Below are 23,924 nucleotides of genomic sequence, written 5' to 3'. Positions count from 1 at the left end.
AATACTTACGACTCTCCAACAATCCTAAGGACTGTAGATTCACGGAGTGGTGCTAGATGATCTGCCATGATATATGATATCTACAAAATAATATTACAGCACATCATAATAAAGTTTACTAACATGATAAATAAGAAATAAAACATGATTGAAGCATAACTTACTTGATGAATAATAATGCTAAAATTTAATCAATGCTAGACTCTGGAAGCATTTCTACTCAACATTAATAGTTTGTAAGTTATCGTCACTAGACTCTGTTAGTTCAGCAAAATCCTCACTGCTGGATATCTCTCCATCATCTATCTCCTCGTTAGTGGCATTAACATCTACAAGTAATTGTAATGTAAATTGGAGTTGTGAATCAATTGAATGTCTCTCTACTTCGTCATTCTGAATGCATTATGATTTTGAGCAGTAATGGTGTTCCGCATTTCTATGGTTGAACGAGGCTTCATTCGACAAACAGACAACCATTCACTAGCTCTTCTTCTCTTCGTAGGATATTCAAGATAAAAAACTTGATCCACTTGTATTGCAAAAATGAAAGGTTCAAACTTATTGAACCTTCTGTTTGTATTAAGCTCAACTAAATTATAATTTGGATGTATTCTGATACCTGTTCTTGGGGTCGAATCATACCATGAATATTTGAACAACACACACCTTTTTATAGGTAATGCAGGATATTCAACCTCTATAATTTCCTCAAGTCTACCATAGTAATCAAACTCAGTGTTATTGGTGTCAATAGATCCTTTAACGCAAGTACCAAAATTATAAGTTAATATTTGTGAATCTTATTGTATCACATGAAATTTGAGACCATTAACATAGTAACTAAAATAGACCATTATTTGGCGAAGGGGTCTTGATGCAATATTCAATATTCTATCATCTTGCACATTTGATATTCTGCGGTGTTTCACCTATCAAAATAGTGATGATATAAATCAGGACCAAACTTAATTTAATGAAGAATTATGAAAATTTCACTAACTTACATATATTTGAAACCATAATACAAATTCGGTCTTTAACTTTTTAGCAACCTCACTTGCACTCATTAATGGATTTTGTAGATATAATTATTGTTCATACAAGCTGTGAAAGAAGGTAATTTTAAGACAATTAGGATATTAAGCAAACAAATACAACGAAATAAAAGTTTGATTAGAAAAGTTAACTTACTTTATGTATAGTTTGACCTCATCACAGTTTAAGAGTATGTATGTTCTTGCAGCATGGTCTTGTTGAGTTAACCATCTAGAAACAAATGCACCCATTAGTTTACTAGAAAAATTTGAAAATAGAAAGCATCGATGGATCTATATTCTGAGTATCATCGGAATTTCTAGGACATTTGCGATGTCTGATTTTAACATTATCAGCAAAATAATAAGAGCAGAAGGAAGATGCTTCCTCAATCAGATAAGCATTACATATTGACCCTTCAACTCTTACTTTATTACGAACATTATTCTTTAATTTTCTCAAAAATCGTTCAAATGGATACATCCATCTGTACTATACAGGACCAGCTATTTGTGCCTCATATGGTAAATGTACTGGTAGATGTTCTATTGAATAAAAAAAAAACTAGATGGAAATATGTGCTCCAACTTACAAAGTATGAGAGGAATGTCAGTTTCTAGCCGAAGCATATCGACCGTCATAATACACCTCGCTGTCAAATCTCTGGAAAAAAGACTCAACTCTGTAAGTGTTTATCAAACATTATTGGGAAGTAAATCATGAAAAACTATTGGAATAAGTCTTTGCATTAACACGTGGCAGTCATGACTCTTCATTCCAAACATCTTTAACTTGTTCATATCAACTCATCGAGTCATATTCGAAGCATATCCATCTGGGAATTTGATTTCTTTTAATCAACTACATAAAGCTTGTTTACCATCTTTGTCCAATGTATAACAAGTTTTTGGAAACTTATTGGTTGTTTCATTCTGATGCAACTCTGGTCTGTTGACTAGTTCTTTTAATTCCTCACGTGAATTTGCATGTCCTTAGTTCTTCCAAGTACATTCATCACAGTGTTGAAGATATTGTCAAAGAAGTTTTTCTCAACATGCATCACATCTATATTATGTCGAATGAGTAGATACTTTCAATAAGGCAACTCCCAGAAAATGCTCTTTTTCTTCCAACCACACATACACATCTTAACAAGATATTTATTTATCTCATCAGAATTAGGCTGAGATATTGGGAGAAATCTATAACTATCTATTTGTTCAATGATTTCTTCACCTGAAGCATGGATTGTTGAGGGAGGTTTTCTGATTACAACATTCTTTAGAAAATTTTTCTTATTTCGCCTAAAAGGGTGATCAACTAGTAAAAATTTGTGGTGATTATCAAACCAAGATACCTTCCCACTACAAGGTAATGAAAATACATCAGGCTCTGTCATGCAATGTGGGAATGCTAATTTAGCAGTCGTGCTTCATCCTAACAACATTGAGTATACTGAAAATCACTGATCGTCCATAATAAGGTAGCATACAATGTAAAATTAGTTTTACTTGTAACATCATAAGTCACCGACCATACATTTCATAATTCATTCAGCTCGGCAATTAGAAGTTACAAGAAAACATCTATCTTATCTTTGGGATTGGTTGGACCAGGAATAAACACGGTAAGAAATATAAATTCATCTTTCATGCACATCCATGGCGGTAAGTTGTGTAGGTGCAGCGGAGACCGGCAAGAGAGGGGTGAATTGCTGTAAACAAAAATGAAACTACCCTCCTCAGATTTCAACTCAGAATAAATGCAGTAGTAAAATAATAAAGACAGAAAATAAAAGCAGAAACAGAAGTTTAACTTGGTTACAACCAAGAGGGTTGTTAATCCAGGACAGTGAAAAGCGCACTAAGAAAATTCTCCTTCTCTGAAGGCGGAGAAGCCTTTTACACTCTAATTGCTCAGAACTACTGCTAGGAATTGCTTACAGATTGATTGCTTGAGTTGTTGTTGAATTCCTAGCTCCAGGGGCCTTTTTATAGCTCCTGGAAAGTCTATCCCGAGGGTCCAAGGCGCCTCCAGCTCGGTCAGCGGATAAAACTTTATCCTCTACGCAAACGGTCAAAAGTGACCTGTTGAAGGCGCCTTCAACAGGGTTGAAGGCGCCTTCAAGCTGGAGGCGCCTCCAAGCTTGTTTAAGGCGCCTCAAAGCTACAGTAACTTCCTACTTCTGTGATTTCCAGCCTGAATAGGGCTCACCCGAACCCAATTCCCGGCCTTCTCCTCGAGCAGCCTTCCGTCCCGGCTTAACGTCCCTCAAACGCCGCGCACGCTCTTCACGCCCACCGGAGTACTCTTCCGCAGCTCTCTCGTCCTTCGGACGCACCGAGCCCGTCGGCTCCCTTCCCGTGCCGTCCTTCTCGCTAGCTACGTCTTCCGCTCGACTTCCTGTGTTCCTAAGCTCCTGCACACTCAAACACAGGGATCAAACACAGCAGGACCTAACCAACTTGGTTGATCACATCAAAACTACCACGGGGTCCAACAATCTCCCCCTTTTTGATGTGCATCAACCCAAGTTCAAGTTAGGGTTAAAAATAGACATAAACAGTAATTAAAGAAAAATTACTAAACTAACAAGTTAAGCTACAATTAGTAAAATTGCAATACTTAAGATTAAAAAAAAGAAATTTTAAATTTTATTCTAACTCCCCCTAAACTTGTACTTTTCTCTAAACTTGTACTTTTCTCTCCCCCTTTGATCACAGCAAAAAAGGGGTCCTAATTAGAGAGAACTTTTCAAAGCAAATTCTAAGTAAATGGATTTTCAAACAGAACTTTCCAAAAAAAATATTTCTAAAGATGAATTTATAAACAAAATTTTCAAAAAAATTTGATATAACTTTCAAAGCATTATTTAATTCTAATTTTTAAATGCTTTTTCAGAAAGTTAATTAAACCTTTCATTTCAATATTTCAGCTTCCAGGTCGTGGCGAGGCACTAGACCTTCTTGGTTATTGGAGCAACAACCACTTCCTTGACAAAGCTTTATAAAGAAATTTACTGTTTAATTTTCTTTTTTGAAAGCGCTAAGTCTAACATTTCCACTAAGATCAAATATTATGATTTTTAAATTTCCATTTTAACTTCTCATAAGTTCTTAATTCACAATTTTTTAGAATTATGGCAAAAAATATTGAGCATGTAAAAAATTGTACATTTTCTATTGTTAGTTTGTCAAAATCTTTTAATTGACAAATAGTGTCTTTTAACTCAATATTCTTTAATAGTTTTTCAGTTTTTAATTTAAAATATTCTTTCGACGAAATAATTTGTAATTCACGAAAACCTTTCGGCAATATTTCAATTGAAGCAATTAATTTGCCAAGAGGTGGAGACCATACCTGACTTACCTTGTCGGCGGTTGATTCTCCCCCTGTTGAGTTGTTTTCGTCTTCTGATGTTTCTCCCTCTTCATCGATGCTCATTTGTGATGAGCATTCTAGGTCTTCAAGTTGGAGTTCGATTACTGGTTCTGTCTCGGCACTTACCTCAATTTCGGACTCATCTGACGTCGGATCAATGTCCATCAAGGAGTCGGATTCAACTTCAATTTGTTCTTCGTGGAGTTTTAAGAACTTTTCCCAAAGTTTTTTTGCGCTATTGTACTCACCGACTTTGTCGAGATCTTCATTTTGTATAGTGGTTAGAAGATGAAATTCAGCCCGTGCATTTGCCATAAACTCGTCACGTTGCTTCTCGTTCCAGAGGTATTTCTCGAGCTCTTCTCCGTTTGCTTTCTTTGGTGCCTCATAACCAGATTTCATTATTAAATAAATAGAAAAATCAGAGTTAAGGTATACCTCCATCTTTTGCTTCCATGAAGCAAACTCCCCCTCGAATGAAGGTGGGTAGTCACTATCTCCGGCCATCGTTTTGATCGTAGTGCTTCAGTTGGCGGTTAGTCCTTTTGAGGCAACCTGGCTCTGATACCACTTGTCGGTGCAGCGGAGACCGGCAAGAGGGGGATGAATTACTGTAAACAAAAATGAAACTACCCTCCTCGGATTTCAACTCAGAATAAATGCAGTAGTAAAAATAATAAAGACAAAAAATAAAAGCAGAAACAGAAGTTTAAGCTGGTTACAACCAAGAGGGCTGTTAATCCAGGGCAGTGAAAATTGCACTAAGAAAATTCTCCTTCTCTGAAGGCGGAGAAGTCTTTTACACTCTAATTGCTCAGAACTCCTGCTAGGAATTGCTTACAGATTGATTGCTTGAGTTGTTGTTGAATTCCTAGCTCCAGGGGCCTTTTTATAGCTCCTGGAAAGTCTATCCCGAGGGTCCAAGGCGCCTCCAACAAGGTTCAAGGCGCCTCCAGCTCGGTCAGTGGATAAAACTTTATCCACAACGCAAACGGTCAAAAGTGACCTGTTGAAGGCGCCTCCAAGCTGGCAGCCTAATTTCCAGCCTGGTTTCTTCAGCTTCCGACGCTCCGTTCTTTTGGGTGATTGCGGCCAACCGGAATAGGGCTCACCCGAACCCAATTCCCGGCCTTCTCCTCGAGCAGCCTTCCGTCCCGGCTTAACGTCCCTCGAATGTCGCGCACGCTCTTCATGCCCACCGGAGTACTCTTCCGCAGCTCTCTCGTCCTTCGGACGCACCGAGCCCGTCGGCTACCTTCCCGTGCCGTCCTTCTCGCTAGCTGCGTCTTCCTCTCGACTTCCTGTGTTCCTAAGCTCCTGCACACTCAGACACAGGGATCAAACACAGCAGGACCTAACCAACTTGGTTGATCACATCAAAACTACCACGAGGTCCAACAAGTTGTACGGTGTTAATATAACTGGCCAAGATGAATATTGTTGTCCCGACTGACCAAATGGTTGAAATCCATCTGCAGAAAGTCTCAATCTCACATTACGTGGTTCCATTGCAAAGGAGAGAAACATGGTATCAAGATGTTTCCATGCAGGAGAATCACAAGGATGACACATTATACCTCCTTCGTACTCATGCTCATGCTCATGATGCCACATCATGTGGCAAGCTATAAATGCATATAAGCATTAAAGTCTAGCAGTTAACGGAAAATAATACATCACTTTCCAAGCAATATTTTTTCTTTTCTTCCTTGGTATGCGAGTACAATGCTTAAATGAGGGTGAGTACAAATTTTACATTAATTCAGATCGTTGTTTCATTCCAAAATATCATGCAGTTATTTGTACAACAATTAATCTTCTCTACAGGCAAACATAAACCTCTGATCAATTTCTTTGTTTCATAGAAGCTATCAGTTATTATATTATCAGTAGGGAGCAACTCTGATATCAATTGACAGATGTCATCGTAACATATTTCAGAAAAATGATGTTCTGCTTTCATACTCAATAACCTTGCTATAGCTGATAGTTGAGAATGATCAGAAGGAATGTCTTCCCACATTTCTCTTTCACTAGCCTTTAACATTTTATATAGTTGTTGATATTCAAGTGTTAGTATTTCATCTATATTGGAATAATCAACTGCATTCATTACATCATGAACCATTGATTGCATTAAATATCAATATTATTTGATACTTCAAGAGCGGTAACAGTATTCCCAGAAGACGAACCACCAGAATACCCAATTGGTTCATATAAATAAGGCTCTCCGTGACAGTATGAATTATAGTAATTTGACACAAAACTATTTCTACATATATGCATTTTTACAGTATCCTCATCACGGAAAGCTATATTTTGATATTTTTTATGATTGCACGGACACCGTAACTCAGCATCATTCATACATTTTGGATGACTTTTAGCAAAGTGCACAAACTGTTCAACTTCAAAAATAAAATCATCTCTGATAAATCCATTTTCTAATCTATTGTACATCCAAGTTTTGTTCATATACATTGTTACCTAATGAGAATATAATTTGAAGAAATAAGCTTAAATAAAGCATTATGAGCTAAATTTCATCTCACGATTTTCGTATCATATTACCGAAAATCTCCTCTACACTAAAGCAAATGAATGATAAACTTAGAATATCATGGTATAATTATAAACTTAGAATATAATGGTATTGCTTAGGTAATCATTATAAACTTAGACTTTCTAATAAACACATGTTGTTGTTTAGAGCATCATTAAATGAAATAACAATACATATAATGAAACTAACTATAATAAACAAAAGATAATGCAAGTAAAACAAATCTAATATATAGAACAATAGACATGCAAACTATCAAATCCACCTGAACATCACATCTAAGTTTTGTTTATCTAAGATATTTGAGATCCTCTGCATGAGTTTAAATAGGTTCAAACAAATAGATATTAGCCACAAATATGCAATCAAACAATTAAGGAATTCTACAGCTGAGCAAGCGCCTACAACTGGCCGCGAGCAACCCCTGCGGTGGTCGATCATGGCCACGAGCTGACTCCTACAGTAGCCGACATAAGACATGAGTAGGCCCCTGCGACCAGCTGAGAGCAGGCCACGAGCATCGCCTTGCGGCCAGCTGTGAGCAGGCGCCTAAAGCAGTCGGTCGGCCGCGAGCAAGCGCCTGGGGCGGCCGGCCGGCCGCGAGCATACCCCTATGGCCAACCGCGAGCAGGCGCCTGCAGCTGTCGGCTTGCGGCACCTGCGACAGCCAGCCTGCCGCTATTAGGCACCTACGGCGGCCGGCCTGCCGCGAGAAGTCGCCTGGGACTGGTGGCTGGCCGCGAGCAAGCCCTGCAACGGTCGTCGTTCGCGTGAATCGGAAGAGACGAGGGAGGAGAGGAGTATACTTGAGTCGCCAGTTGCCGATCGCTGAGAACGGGAGAGGACACGAGGCTACTGGACGCGGAGAGGAGACGAGATTGCTGAGAGAGAAAGCCAAGTTCACATAGAGAAGAGAGGGAGGTCGCGTGCCCTAATTCTAATCGCGATTATCGACGGAATTAATATTCCGTCGGTAATTTCCGACAGAATTATAATTTCGTCGGTATCTACTGACGGAATATAAAAATTCCGTCGGTAAACTATTCACGCCCAAACCCGTTAACCCTAAACTCGTAAACCGAAGGCATTTACCGACGGAATCAGGATTCCGTCGGTAATTACCATGCCCAAACTCGTTAACCCTAAACTCGTAAACCAAAGGCATTTACCGGCGGAATCAGGTTTCCGTCGGTAATTACTGACGAAATCGTGATTCCGTCGGTAATCTCCTAAACCCGTTAACCCAAAGCTTCTAAACCCGTTGACCCAAAGTGTCGATTTGCTGACTGAATAACCATTTCCGTCGGTATTTTACGACGAAATTAAAATATCAGTCGGGAATCACCGACTGAAAAAAAAATTTCGTCGGGAATTCCTAACGAAATTGAAATTCGTCCGTAATTATTGATTGAATTTTATTCAATCGAGGATTCCGTCGTTATTTGCAAGATGTTTTGTAGTGAGGTTAGCTTGGACAATGTATGTGGGTGCCTCATTACATGGGAGGTGCCTCCATTCACAAGAAGTGCCTCCCAAGTAGTGAGATGCCCACGCGTGTCGCTCAGGCTATTAAAATTATATATATATATATATATATATATATATATATATATATATAGGCAATTGAATAAACTCGGGGTGCTCAAAAGTCAATCGAGGTGCCCAACTCACTTTTGGACGTCGGATCACTTTTGGGTGTCCCAAATTCACTCAGTCGTCCACGAAGTCATGCACTGGTAGGTATGGAAGCTAACAAAGTATTTTATATATATAGTTCTTACGATTCAATTAATTTTGGAGGCGACCAATCTAGTATAGTATCATTGCCACTCCTATCAATGAAGAGAGGAATCAATCGGGTGTTTTAGGAATTCACTTATGAAGTAAGAGTTAAAGTTGGCAATGACATTAGTTATCGATTTTTTTTTAAATCCAGGTATCAAACTCTTTGAATCGACTAATTTTGATGATGATAAATTTAACCCTATAAAATTTTTCCACTAACTATTCGGATAAATTGGGAGACACCAGTTACCAATTGTGTGGATGTACATAGGACATTGTACTGAATGATGTATAAAATTGATATTCTGATCATAGAGAACTTAGTCCAAATGTGTTCGACGGAAGTGGAAATTGGTTGGGTTGTGGAACAGTTTGTATTTGTTTTTTTTATAATGTAGCTATCTAATTTTACTATCTAATTATTTATGGAAGTGACCGGTCCAATTCTATATAAGTTTTTTTATCAATTATCAGGATAAATTAAGAAGTACAGATAGATCTTAGAACACGGTCTATCATCATAAATATTTGAACTCTTCAAATGTAATATGTCACAAGTAAAATCCAAATCCTTATTAACTAGGGAGCACGCCCCACTATTTACTATCGCACTATAGCATGAAAAATTAAAAGAAAATGATCAATTTATCTCTGTTTCAAATCTCCTCAATCATTGGTGAGGTCTAGGCAGAAAATAAATATTTAGGGCATATATATATATATATATATATATATATATATATATATATATATATATATATATATATATATATATATATATATATATATATATATATAATTTAATCTTCTTTAAATATGATTTTATTAATTTCAATTTTAAAAAATTATCCAGAAAAATTAAATTTTTTCATAAGATTTAGTATCGAGTGTAAATTTTTAATTTTGAAAATAAATCTAAAGTATCAATGTGACATGTCGTATTTTAGAAAGTTTTCAAATTCAAATATTTTAATTTTAGGAAATCATTATCAACTAATTTTAATTTTTTATCTCATATAAAAATTTAAAATTATCTTCAATCCACTACATGTAACAATTTCTTTCTCATAAATTAAAATAAAATTTTCTCTCCTCTCTCTTCTTATTATTGCACGTAAAAATCACTATTAATGCTATAATGTTAGAACATTCATACAATTTCCTTATCTAAATACATAATTTAAAATAAAAAAAATATTTTATTAAATTTGGATATTGACTTTTCAATACACTATATATCAATTTCACTATTTCTTCTATCTCTATAATGTTTAGGGAATGAAATTCATTCTCTAAATTTAGAGAAGTACTGTTTAAAATGCATAATTTAGGAGATAGATAGAGTAGCTGATGTAAAAAAAATTTAATTACCCTATCCAAAATTTAAGGTAAAATATTTGAATAAGGTATCTGATGTAGATGCTCTTATAGCAGTCATAGCTGCTACAATATGTAGTAGCTGCTACAACACTGCACTAACTGCTATGTTATAACAATTATTATGTAGTAGATGTTATATGCTATAGCAGCAATACCACCTTTAAAAAATCAGCATCATAGTGATTGTTACATGCAGTCATAGGAGACAGAAACAAGAATTTTATTTTAATTTAAGAAGAAAAGAAAATTTATTTATTTTAATGTAAGAGAAAAGAAAAAAAAATTATTACATGTAGATAAGAGAGATTAAAAATATTAGATTTTGACCGCGTCAGATAGTCCACGTTAAATATATATATAATAGTGATATCATCGTTACTTTTAATACGCTCCCAGTGGGACAGTTACTCGAGCGTTATTTTTCATTTTTTTTATTTTTTATTTTAAAAATCTTAATTTCCTTAAATCCTAAAATTTAAATATTATATCTCAAATTCTAAATCATAAATCCTAAAAAAATATAAAGAAATTATGTGATCCTGTCCGAGAGTCGAGGCAATGGACACTGAGAGGACGTGACACTCTTGTTGATCATGCGTGAACTTCGAATAGGGCGAACCTGCAACCATAACAATGTCAGTGCCGAGTCCGGGAGACTTCCAAAGCATCCTCAGTAGCTTTGAGCTTCCCCTGAAGAGAAGCCTCCTCAGTAGAGCGGTTGCTTCGCTCGACGACCAGAAAGTCTTCAACTTCTTTGAGCTTCTGGGCGAGCTGCTGAGCCTCCTGGTTTTTTAGCTCCAGATCGATGATAGCTCGTTTCTTCCTTATTGTGGCCAGCTCGATCTTTTTGTCATAAGTTTTCACCTGCGCCTTCGGCAGACTTCTTTTGCTCACCCTCATGGAGCTTCTGGGCCTTCTTCAGATCGGCATTTAACTCGGCAACCGATGGCCCCTAGGAGGAAGAGGCACCGTCCGAGATCTTGAGCTTCTTCAGCTCGTCCTCCACAAAAGCGAGCCGCTGACACATGGTCACGCTCTCGACCCAGTACTGCAGATAAACAAGAAAATGTTGAGTGTCAATCGGAGGTAAATTATTAATTGATGAAATACGTACCCCGGTGGGCATCTGTAGGTGGTTGTTGTCGAGCACCCCTAGTGACATTGTCGCCGCTTGGGCCCTTGCTTCCTCCCAAATGCCGGTGAGTGGCCCGCGGATCAGAATCTTGTGCTTGGGGATATGTGGATGGGCGCATTGCTCGAGGTAGTCCTCTGTTGGAAGGTTGAGAACCACCGTTACGGATCGCCGGCCCTTGGGTCCGACTGGAAGGAGGCCACCGAACCGAAAGGTGCGGCGGTGGATGCAGGATCGATCCTGGACCACAATGGTCTCCGTTGGGTCGGTGGCACAAATGCGACTGGCTAGCAGCAAGGGTCTCTGGTGGCAGCTCAGCCAGAGACGGGGTCCGGTCGGATGAAGTAACCTCCGCCATTGCCGGGATGGTCACGGGAGAAGAGGTGTCGACCCGCTCGGTGACCCTCACAGCCGAGGTGGCGGAGCGGAATGGATTGTTCGTGCGGCGCCTCTTGCACCTAGCAAGGGGCACTCCTTCACCAGAAGACTCGGAGCCTCCAATTCGAGCGGCGAGCTATGTTTCGGGGGTTGGGAGCATGTCACCAGCCACTTCAATACTGGCCATCTGGTCAGCGGTGCCTTCGCCCACAGCGGGTGTCTCCCCAGTAGGCGTGCCCTCGTGGGAGCCGACTAGCGATAAGCCGCTGCTCGCCAACTCCTTTGCAGCGACCGCCTCGACATCTTTCAACTTGCTATAGTCGGCCACCCGTGCTTGCATCATGATTTGGACTGCAAAAGGAAAAAAGAAAATCAATTAGACTCAAAGGAAAGAACCCAAGAAGTTTCTTACCTAAGCCGCGCAGGAGTCGAGATCAGATTGGACTCAGGCCGAAGACGTACATGACACCTTCCAGCAGCAGCTTATAGATGTCATATTTCTAGCCAGCCAGCATGGTCGTTGTGTGAAGATAGTCAAACCGGCTCTTGTACTTCTTTAGATCGGGCTGAGGGGGCAAGCTGACCTGCCAACGCGTTCAGTAGCATGGCCGCTCGGGAAGACGTAAAAAGACTGTCGTGCCGGACTGCTTGGGATAATAAAAATAATGGAAGACACGCGGGGTCAGGGGAATGTCATGCAGCCGAAACAAAACTACGACGTCGCACAGCAAACGAAAAGAGTTTGGTACGAGTTGCGGAAGGGGAACACGAAAATAGTTACAAACTTCGATGATGAAGGGGTGGATCGGGAATCGAAGATCGACCATAAATTAGTCTCGGAAAAGACAGATAGTGTCCGTCGACGGGTCATTTGGTCGATCGGATGGGGAGGCCAAGATTATATCACGATCAGAGGGGATATCGAAGACATTCCTAAGGTTCTCAGCATCACCCGCATCAAATCGGATCTCCATGGTACTGTACCAGAGACTAGGAGCGAGGTCAGACGGTTGGGAAGAGCTGGCCATGGCCGGAAAACAAGAAAACAGGACTTCGATAGAAATAAAGATGGACAGAAAGCACAACGAACACGAGAAAGAGGCCAGGATCCAAAAGAATTGCAAAAGATCGAAGAGAGCTTACAAAAGGAGCAAAAAAGGTTGCGCCAAACATCGCGTCAGAGCCTGTCGCTTCCGGCAAGCGACGACTGCAGCAGCGACACGTGACATTCCCTCACTGGTTCACATTTAATAGCCGCAATTATCAGGCATGGGCGCGTGCTCGACCTTAATGGGGGTGATTTGCACAAATTCCCAAGAGATTCTGGTGACGTCAGCATTGACCACACACGTCTGAGGACACTGACGGAGAAAGCCCAAGTGTAAATACTTGGGGCACCGATCGGCTACAAGGATCAGTCTCGAGGCCGACCGACACTCTTTGGCGAACCGATCGAAGTCTTACCAATATGATGGTTGATCGGTCAACCGATCTGCATGCTTCTTTTTGTCCAGTCAGTCGGACTTGCAACCTTCTTCAACTAGACTTGTGGGGGAGGCATGTGATCTGGTGATAAGGGCCCACCCTTCAGAGGGTCATTGCCACGATGGAAGTCAAAGGCTAGGCGGTCAATGCCCCTGTATTGCTGGCCGGTCGGACAACCCACTTGTCGACCGGGGTGAAGGATAGCCAGGCTGAGATCAACCTAATGTTACCACATCTCGGTCGCATACCGAGCTTCCGACGCTCAGAGATTTGCCGCCGAAGCATGCACCGAGTGGCCATCCCACTCGGACTTACATCGAACCCCGGAACCAGCGGAACAAGATCGCAACCGAGCAGTTACACTCAAATATAGCTCCTCCACTTGGCACAACAATGGAGCTTGGGCAGTTGAATGTTGGCCGAGCGGGCACTCCGCTCGGCTCAAACACAAGATTGCCCGGATGGCTGATGACTGGCTGAGCGACTATCCCGCTCGGCCCAATAATGGACAAAAGGATCAGCCAATATCCTTATGGGAACTCGTGCCCCCGACAGACGACATGGTTGGCGGCGTGGTCAGGCAGAGGATCGTACGACGGAAGCTTCCACTGTCATGTCAGAGATATGCTCAAGTCATTGAAGTATAGTGTCAGAAACACTTTCCTGACATGTCTTTTTAAAGAAAGCTTCAAGAAGCGTGCATGCCTCAAGAAGCGTGCATGCGCGCTTCTATAGTCCTATATAAGGAGTGTCAAGCTTCAACGAAGGTATGTGATGATTACTATAGCTATTATTACTCTACTTCTTTCGATTCGCTTCTTTCTTTGCTCCCACATCGTCGGTGACTGACTTGAGCATCGGAGGGTCATCGCCGAGGAAGCCCTCCCTAGCTCGGCACTGACGTTGTTGTGGTTGCAAGTTCGCCCTATTCGGAGTCCACGCACGGTCAACAAGAGCGCCACGTCCTCTCAGTGTCCATCGCCTCGACTCTCGGACAGGATCATTATGCATCCTAAATAGTAAATACTATATCCTAAATACTAAACTCTAAATCCCAAATCCTAAATCGTAAACTCATAACTTAAAAAATTTTAAAAATTAAAAATTACACACTCTAAATACTATATACTATATCTCGTGAATATCTGAACTTTTTTATTTTAATTTTTTTTAGCTTGATATTATGTTTAATCCTAAACCCTAATTAACAAAATCTAATTGACTTAATCTGAGCTAAAAAAAATATATGAAAAAATGAAAAAAAAAAAAATGCCCAACATCCTTCTCTCAAAACGATTTGAGGCGTCAAACGTTATGTTTTTTATAATTTTTTTATTGGAGGTGTCTCTATCAAGCACAAAAGCGTAGATAAGAATCAGACAAAATATATATATATATATATAGAAAAAGAAAAAAATATATACTTCCCTAATATTTTATCAAAATAAAATACTTAAAATTAAAGAAATAACACTGTCTAATTTATGTCATGTATTTTTAATTTGTTTCAATTTAATGATATTGACATTATTACTTACCTAAATATAATAATAAAATAACAAATAAATATTAACTTTTATTTAATATAATTAGAATAAGCATCTATAAAAAAATAATTATTTCAAATTAAAAAACACTATTTAAGGGATTGTTCTCAAAGAACAATAATCATCTAGAATATTATTGAACAGTTATTTCAGTGACTAATACCAAGAAAAAATAATAAATTATAGTAAATATTAAATAAGATATAATTTGTTGCAGCATTAGAATGGGAAGGCAATGAATTTAACTTTGATTTTTTTATTTTTTCTTAAGTTGCTAAAGTTTATCATGGAGGAGAGGAAGAGCATTGACTAATGCCTTGCCAATGGATAAGAAATTTCTAGTTTTTATTCAAAATTGAGAAGGGAGATGACGAAGGATATAGACGTCTTTTGAGAGTCAAATAACTAAGGAGGGAGGTAAATTGTTTTTCCCACCCCTCTAACACCACACCGCTCCTCCTCTCCTCCTCCCCCTCTCTCTCTCTCTCTCTCTCTCTCTCTCTCTCTCGGTTAAATGCCATTTCTATCCTTCTTTCTTTATATATTTTTTAATTTTTTTCAATTTTATTTAATTTTTATTTAGTTTTATTTTAAAATTAATTTTATTCATTATTTTTTCATCCATACTTATATATATATTTTTAATTTAATTTAATTTTTATTTAGTTTTATTTTTTAATTGATTTTTTTTATTATTTTTTAATTCTATTCAATTTTATTTTATTTTACTTAATTTTGTTTATTATTTTTTCCATCAATATTTATATATTTTTTTAATTTTTATTTAGTTTTATAAATTTCTTCTCCTTCTCCCACCCCTCTAACATCAGACGACGCATGATAAGGTAAACCGTAGGTCGTTAATTCCTAATAATCTACCTTTGACTATTACGTCAGAGATATCATGCGTCAATTATATGTGCTACATCATTTTTAAAATTTCTATACTTTTAAAATTTTTTATAAATAATAACTCCTAAAATCTATCACTAAATAATAAATAAAATATTATAAACATATAATAAAAAATAAATTATTCAAAAAGAATAAAATTGATAAAAAAAACTGATTAAAAAAACAAAACCAATAAAAACAAAAAGAAACAAAACTTAAAAAAAATATGAATGAGAATAAGGAAAGGGTATAAAGGTAAAAAACTATATGAGGTCGGGAGATGAGGATATTTTGGGAGGTGGGAAAAGCAACTCTCCGGAGGATGAGGGAGTGAAATCACTGACGAGGGAGGACAAGGATGCATGATCATTTAAAGGGAGGGAACGAGCATGAGATTATATAAAATTAAAATAATAATTAAAAAAATAATACGAATAATATTAGAATATTAGGACTCATGGGGTCTCATAAAATAGGAGCATAGGTCTTAATGACCTATACTTTAGCCTGTCCTGCAATTGGGCCCATTCTAGTTTGTAGCTCCCCCTGGTAACTTCTAGTCTTGCAATTGATGTTGATCTCTAATTCGATTTGAGCCTTAAATGTCCTCCCTACTATGATCAAACTATTCTGTAGAGAATTTCCCTTTCAAATTATAGACGCACTCAAAGACTTCAACTGCGACACGTCCTTTTTGAGACATTTTGGAAACCATATCTCATCTTACATTTCGAAAATCGCATGCCATTCCTCTCTTCTCACATCGATCACTCTCAATATCAAAAATTCGAAATAAACGCGCGCCGCCACGAGAATTAACCGACGACGACCAGCAGCCATCACCACTCGGACCACCTCATCCAGTCAAATCTGCCTCCCGCCGGCCACGTGAAACCGGGCCCCGCCAGTACGTCGTCCTACGTGGCAATTTCCCCGTTTTCCGCCAATGGTTGCCTCTCCCCCACGTGACGCCCTGGCCCACTCTTCTCTCGTTTCCTTTTAAACCAAACCCTTCTCGATCACTGTCCTCGTCTTCCTCCATGGCCGATTCTTCTTCCTCTTCATCCGCCTCCTACATTCTCATGGTTATTCTCTCACTTTTCTTCTCCTTTTATTCTTAAAAAAAAATACAATATAATTTCAATCATAACATATATGTATATATTCATATTTTATATATGTTTATATTAATTTCAGGTGCAACACTTGATCGAGAAGTGCCTGCTCTACCACCTGAACAAGGACGAGTGCGTCGACGCCCTATCCCACCACGCCCACGTCAACCCCGTCATTACTTCCACAGGTGCGCCACGTGTACACACACATTTTCTTGATTTAAAAAACAATTATTTTTAATATAAAAATATTAATTTGAATATCACGAGAAGCAGTGTGGAGTGAGCTGGAGAAGGAGAACAAGGAGTTCTTCGAGGCGTACGGGAAGAACCGAGAGAAGAGCGTGAGGGAGATGAGAAGGAAGCAGATGATCCGAACCATGCTGACGTCGGCAATGCCTCCCTGTGACGTCAAAGAACCCGACCATAATTAATATTTGGATATATATATATATATTTTATGATTTCCTTTTAATTTTTCATGTTGCTAATGCTTGTGATCTTTGTAAAGGGGCAAAAGTTTAGCAGTAACAATTGAAGCAGTATTGTGGTGTTTGCCAAAAGGGCCGCGAGCAGGGCCTCTGAACCGCACGGTTCGGTTCGAATCGAGTATCGCGTATTGATTCCAATGGACCTGAGTAGCATGAGCTCTCCTATGAACATATTCAATAGATAAAACATCCTAATGTACAAGAACATGCTTATATATCCAAGTCATCGTCTGGATCCTCATCTGAATCAGGCTGTTCGTCGTCCGAATCCCGCACGTAATGTATTTCGCCTATCCCAGGGGCAACCTGAGTGTCTGATATCACAGGCGAAGCAACAGATGGCTGGCTGATGCTGATGCTGTCGGAGAGAGATCTCCGGCCATCATAAATCTGTATTTCCTCACCATTGCCTACCACAAACTTGTGTTGAGTGCATCGGCTTATAATAATTTTATCACAATAGCTACCGGTATAAGATTTATACCTTGATGTTCGTAGGGAAGAACAACTTTTGCCCTTTCGACGCGTTCTTGCTCTGATAGCTGAAGATTGAATTGTACCTGTCAGACGAAGGGATGAACAATTTACATCAAAACCATTTAGTTTAGCCTACAAACAGAAGTTTCGAGGAAACCTTTGGCAAAAGGCTTTTCGCGGCATTAGAATTTTGATCACCTACGGCTGTAAACTTAACACCAACTTGATCTAGATGTAGTTCTTCTGCCTGGAAATTGATCGACTAAAGACATACTTCTACAAGAGGAAACGGAACAAACATCAAAACACGATTCGAGCTTACGAGTAGCTTCACTCTCCCATTTCGACGTTTAAGTCGTACATGGAGTTTTGCTTTATCGGAATTCTTCCCGAGCCATACCGAGTTTTGTTGGCTTGTTTGTTCGTCGGTGCACTGTGCTATCGGTTGTATGCTAGCAACCATAGTAGACACATACGCAAGGGCTGCGGAGACCCTTTGTTCATGGAGGTCTGAATGGATTAACCAAACGATGCAGGATGTTTGATCTGCAATAGATGGAATAAAGTGTCGATTCAACAAAATGGAAAAAGAAATTTCTCATCCTCGAGTTACTCTACATGATAAGGAAGAAAGAAGGGAAAATGTCACAATACCATTGCTGCGAAGCTTATTAACTAGGCCGGCGACGATTGGTAATGAAGTGTATCGCAACAAACTACTAACCTGAAAATGGTTAGCTGAAAGATTGATCGATGGAAGGAAGAAGGAATAAGAACTCGAACTAGTGGGGCATAAAGTAATGACATAAACAGGGAGAAAAATCTAATGTAACTTAACTTCAAAAGGAACCAAATGCAACATAAATGATTATATTTCTGGTAGTAATGAAGTTTGGTCACCGAAACAGTTTTTGATTACAAGATCGGATTAGGAATACTGCATACCAGATCAATGGCGACTGCAAACCGAGACTTGTCTTGCCCAACAAACTCTGTCAATAGATATACCAGATTAAGAACATTGCAGGAAGTTGCAGTAAGCTCACTGTATGAAGTACCTTTTCCAAGGTCAAGAATTGAAGCCATCAACTTATTAGTGTCCCTCGCATCGCTGAAACAGGCGACATTTGCCTTCACCGGGAGGTTTTGAGCAGTCTTCAATGGCGGAACTCGCTTCTTCCAACCAAGAGGGTCGGAGTAGCAGTCCAAAATCCGCACGCTGCCACATCGTTCCAGAGCAAAGTTTCAAGTCACATTACGACGCCAAGAAGCGAGAAAAGATAAAGGAAAGGCCTTCCGCAAGCACACATACCGTTTATCCACATGCTGTGCGTCTACTCCCTTGCGCCTCAGCAACTCCAAGTAGAAAGCCGGGCTTCGATTAAAAGCAACGAGCACCAAGCCGCTGCCGCAAACAATCCGTAAAATCAGTGACCGACGATGAAAAATCCATAAAAAGATCGAACTTTTTTTCTTGAGAAGTAGTGCTGACCGTGCTTGAGATTTACCGGCGGCGATTTGGGAAACGAGGTTGGCGAGGAAGTGATCGAAGACGCTGGAACCGAGAGAGGAAGCGAGGGAGTCCTCGATCGTCAGGGCGGGGGCGTGTTCGCCTTCCATACATCCGTCCCTCAGCGACCTGGAGATCGATTCTGCCATTGCAGCATAAAGGGTAGCGTAAACCCTAGTGTGCCGAAATATATACCGACCCAAATTTGAGTCGAACCGAACCAGAATTCTATCTTGCTCAATTCGCAGGCGCTTCCATGGGAAGCCCTATTCCCATTCGATGGTTCGAGGGCGGACCTTCTCCTCGCCGCTCGATGCCAAATGAATGGCCGGATCGTATGCTTTCCTAGATTATGGGAGCTTTCCTGCGAGATGAACTCGTATCCCAACTCCCAGTATTTAGATTTCAGCGACACGGATGAGAGCTATGAATTCTTCCGTGAAGACGCTCGAAAGATTGCCTCTTTTCCCCTTCCCGGCCGTCAAGCGGATCACTCGCAGGTCTGTTCCCTTGGAACCACATCTCTCTGTTTCTCCCCTTCCTCTTCTTTTCAGCTTTCTTGAAAAGGAACTCTTTGGCGTAGTTTCTCATCAATATGAGGGGAAAAAAGCAGTAATCTTTGTGCTCTTCTTACAAAATCGACAATTTGGGGGCATGCTCATGAGCTCATCTTCTTTTTCGTCTATTTTACATGCAATTGAGCATTTGCAAAATTGGAGATTTGCAAAGATCAATTAGAATCTATTGTTTCAGATGTGCTGAGATAAGCAGCTTCGGTTTGGTGTCTCAGAAGAAGAGTAGTTTAGCTGGTGCAATCTGGAGCAGGATGTCGCAAAGCCTGGACTCTGTGCAATGCTCTGAGGGCAAGGCGGGAGTTGCTCTTCCTGCAACAGATGCTCACGTTGAAGAAGCGATTGAGGCAATCAAAGCTGAGGAAGTTATTGCAGTGCCCACGGATACTCTTTATGGATTCGCATGTGATGCTTGGTAAGCAGAACGAGGCTCGTACACCCTTTGAACTGCAGAGAGTTCATTTAGTTTTTCTAGTTCTTTTGTTTGCCTGCTATTTTTAGGTCTTGTAATATTCTTGATTTCAACTCGTCTTGAACACTCAGATTTCTTGGTAGTTTAATATTTTGATGATTTGCCATATGTTTGTCTTCGTTTATGTGTTGAAATTTCTCAGAGTTGAACTTGAACCAGGAAAAGGGGAATACACAATGTATATATTGCCAATGAAATAATTTGGAATGCTACTTTTAACCGGAAGGCAAATTAATGAGAGAATCTATGACATTTTTTTTTAAAAAAAAAACTGCAGTTAAATAATGAATGAGAGAATGAAAATGAGAGAAGATGAAGGCCAAAGGCCTACCACTTCATTGGAAGGGAAATACTGTGTCAGTGATAGGAGGATGATAATTTACATATGAATTATCTGCACTGTATTCATGCTTCCCTTTTAGTCTGTATCAACTGGCAGTTCCTTGGAACATTAAGAATTGTTGTTGATGACAAATATAGAAAGATGTCACTTTGAAAATAGTAAAGGATTTAAAGGTACAAGATTCTGCATTGGTGTGTTAAATGCACATGAGAGATGAATTTTTTGCGGTTTGTTGGTTGATGTAGAGATGTTTAGTCCATCATTTATGTTGTGTTCATCTTGTTTCTTTGGATGGAAACATAAGTAGCAAATAATATCACCGGTTCATTTGTGTTTATCAGATGCTTAAATTCTGTTCATTTTCACCCAATTGGGGTATAAAGGAAATAGAAGATTCAGATGGAATTCCCTCATTTCTACTCCTTATTTTCTTCGTAGTCAAATCAAAATTGATGGTTTTACTTCTTCCTTTTCCCTCCTATTTCTGTCCAATAGATAACACTAGATTTTGTTGTCAGAAATGACCTAGAACATATATATTCTAATTTCACTTTTTACACTTTCTGATTTAGCCTCTATAATTGATTCTGATTGCGATTCTTCTTTGTATATGTTCTTACACAAGTACATCATGTATAAAACAAGCTAAAGCAGCTCATGGCTAGTCAACTCAAGTTCTTCAGCACAATGGGAACTTGATTGTGTCACAAATTACTCTGTTAAAACTGTCTTTCCTAAAAAAAAAAATTGCTGTTGTTTTACATTTCTTCCTATATTTTTCAGTATTCATTTCGACCTTTGAAATTGCATTTTTGTCAGCTCTTCAGAAGCAGTCAATAGAATATATGAGATCAAAGGACGTAAGCAGACAAGTCCTCTAGCAATTTCTGTTGGTGATGTATCCGATATATCCCGCTTTGCCATTGTCGACCACCTACCTCATGATTTGCTCTATAGCCTCCTTCCTGGACCTGTCACTCTTGTTCTTAAGCGAGGTGCTACGCCCAATTTTGGTACTTATACATCCACTAGGACATGATTCAGCCTTCTCCAATTGAATCCTTTTTGTGTTTCTCAGGTGATTCTAGCATTTTGGAGAAGTCTCTAAATCCCGGTTTAGACAGTATTGGTGTTCGTGTGCCAGACTTCGAGTTTATCAGAAGCATTGCTCGTGGTTCCGGAAGTGCTCTAGCTCTCACAAGTGCCAATCTTAGCGGACAACCCAGCAGTGTTAGCATCAAAGATTTCGAAAACCTTTGGCAACATTGTGCCTACGTTTATGATGGTGGAGTTCTTCCTTCTGGCCGTGCCGGTTCAACAGTCGTTGATCTTACAAACCCAGGATCATTCAAGATTCTGAGACCTGGAAGGTAAAAGATTATAAATAGATTTGACCATGAAACCTCGTACAACAACAAGAAACAGCGAGCAATAGCCATGAACTTGTTCATGCACCTATTAGTCAATTATTTTTCTCCTTGTGTTTAAGAAAATTCTGTCAGTTTGATGATTGAAGTGTCTCAAAATGCAGTGCGAGACCAGAAACAACTGCAATTCTTGAGAAATTTGGATTAGAAGAAGTTCCTTGATGATGAGATTATGGTGACAATGAAGGGTTCCTCAAGCAGCTTATTGTAACTCTTCAACATGTATTTTGTGTGGGAGAGAAGCAGCTCTAAATTTGTATTTTAACCCTTTTGAAGTAGTGTTTTTTACAGATTGAGCCATTAAGAAACTGCTTTATGTATTTGCTTTGTAGTTTTTGTTCTATTCTATTTTATTTCCTTTAAGTCCCTTCATTTGAGATGTGATTTCAAAGATTTTTTTCTAAGAGAATAAAGAAAAAAAACAATTAAAAGAAAATAACCTGAATTCCTATTACAGAAAACAACTTATATTGAAGCAAAAAGAGTTTTATATATTTAAATTAAAAATAGATCATTAAATTGCCAACTCTTAATAATTATTTTATTATCTTGATATATCTCCTTTCTAGTTTAAGAAGAAAAAAAGAATTTAAAAATAAAATAATGAGAAGCCATAAAAAATGGCAAAAATTAAAAAGGCGCCCTATATTTTTATTATTATTAAAAAGCACTCAATTTTGAAAAAAAAAATATTTTTAAGTTTTTCTTTTAAAAATATGTTTATTTTAACAATATAACCACTGTAGTTATATAACGTAACTAGAGTAAAATTATTTTAAATAAAAATAGAGATAGCAGTCGACATGAAGATCAAAGTTAGGATGATCAACTTAATTAAAATTATTTTAACTTAATGAATATCACTTCAATTTAATTGAAATTATTTTAATATTGTTCTAAACGGATATCACTACTAATGAACCATTATCATATTTTCTGAATTCACTTAGGAGTGAAATGTGGAATTAAATCGTCTATTCCAAAAGTTAATTAGGATTCGGATACCTGGTATAACAAAGAAATAGAAATCACTATAGTTTTACAATATAATTAAAAAATATATCCTTAGATTAAGCGTTCTCTACTAATTTTACTATTTAATTAAAAAACTAGACCTCTTAATAACTAATTTTAATAAAATTAAAATTAAAATTAAATTAGGTTAATGTTTTTTTATTTTCATACTGAAAATGATTTTAAAATTTATTAATAATTTTTTCTTATTATTTTTAATAAAAAAATATATTCTCTTTAATTTCACATTGATAATATTGAAAACAAAGAAATTTTTATTAATATCTTGAATCAACGATGTTAAAAAACATATTTTTTTCGACCTTTTAACGAAGATTACATGAATTATATGTTTTTATCAACTTAATATCTTCTTAGGTTGCATTACTGTAAAATAAGGTGTGTTTTTTTTTAATTTTGATCCTTTTATTTTCTTTCTTTTCCTGAAAAATAAAATTAAAAAGACTATAATTTTTTATTAAAAAATACACATAATTTAGATTTTTTTCAATCTCCAAGCTCACCCAGAGCAGCCCAGCAATCAGCATGGATCCGTCCTACTCTAACCACAATATTCGGAGAGGATCCAACATTGCTACGTCATCATATCAATATCTATGGTCAGATTTGATTTGTATCACTTAGCTAATTCTTCAATGGCTACGTTGTGTTTATATTTTTTTATTTGCAAAGTTTAATTTTTATTTTCTGTCGTTATATCAACTTTTTAAAATACAAAAAATATTTTGCCGGCCGTTTGTTATATTATTATTCTTGTTTGTTCTTTTCGACTTTCCATATCGTTACAAACACGAAACATTCTTCTTTAAAGATGACAAACAAATCATGTAATTATACATTTTAATATCTTATACATACTATCAAAGCATAAGTATCCATTAATAATTATTTAATCTATG

At 38.1% G+C, this 23,924-nt stretch overlaps 3 protein-coding genes across 4 annotated transcripts; 2 read left to right on the top strand and 1 right to left on the bottom strand.

Annotated features, from left to right (window-relative positions):
* The first annotated feature begins 16,613 nt into the window (after positions 1-16,613).
* Positions 16,614-17,651, top strand: LOC122002504. The gene is made up of 3 exons (XM_042557699.1): positions 16,614-16,668; positions 16,781-16,886; positions 16,975-17,651. The coding sequence occupies exons 1-3, from the start codon at positions 16,624-16,626 to the stop codon at positions 17,130-17,132; spliced, it is 309 nt and encodes a 102-aa protein (XP_042413633.1). The 5' UTR covers positions 16,614-16,623; the 3' UTR covers positions 17,133-17,651.
* LOC122002501 (elongator complex protein 5-like) lies at positions 17,318-19,331 on the bottom strand. The gene is made up of 9 exons (XM_042557696.1): positions 19,159-19,331; positions 18,979-19,071; positions 18,725-18,885; positions 18,612-18,658; positions 18,321-18,390; positions 17,989-18,212; positions 17,824-17,913; positions 17,674-17,749; positions 17,318-17,599 (listed from the first exon to the last, which is right to left on the bottom strand). Exons 1-9 carry the CDS (start codon positions 19,323-19,325, stop codon positions 17,400-17,402), a joined length of 1,128 nt encoding a protein of 375 aa, XP_042413630.1. The 5' UTR covers positions 19,326-19,331; the 3' UTR covers positions 17,318-17,399.
* A 165-nt stretch (positions 19,332-19,496) lies between these two features.
* LOC122002502 (yrdC domain-containing protein, mitochondrial-like) lies at positions 19,497-22,362 on the top strand. Of its 2 annotated transcripts, none has more exons than XM_042557697.1 (5): positions 19,497-19,676; positions 19,967-20,163; positions 21,383-21,558; positions 21,642-21,933; positions 22,095-22,362. In XM_042557697.1, the coding sequence occupies exons 1-5, from the start codon at positions 19,497-19,499 to the stop codon at positions 22,150-22,152; spliced, it is 903 nt and encodes a 300-aa protein (XP_042413631.1). In that variant the 3' UTR covers positions 22,153-22,362. The 2 variants fall into 2 exon arrangements, with proteins under 2 accessions (XP_042413631.1, XP_042413632.1); XM_042557698.1 differs by having other exon boundaries at positions 19,536-19,676; positions 19,930-20,163.
* Positions 22,363-23,924: the final 1,562 nt, after the last annotated feature.

Source organism: Zingiber officinale, chromosome 7A (genome assembly GCF_018446385.1).
Source record: "Zingiber officinale cultivar Zhangliang chromosome 7A, Zo_v1.1, whole genome shotgun sequence".
In the NCBI taxonomy this organism is placed as follows: Eukaryota; Viridiplantae; Streptophyta; class Magnoliopsida; order Zingiberales; family Zingiberaceae; genus Zingiber; species Zingiber officinale.
The sequence above is the reverse complement of the archived record's forward strand: the minus strand, read 5'-3'. Positions and strand labels throughout refer to the sequence as shown.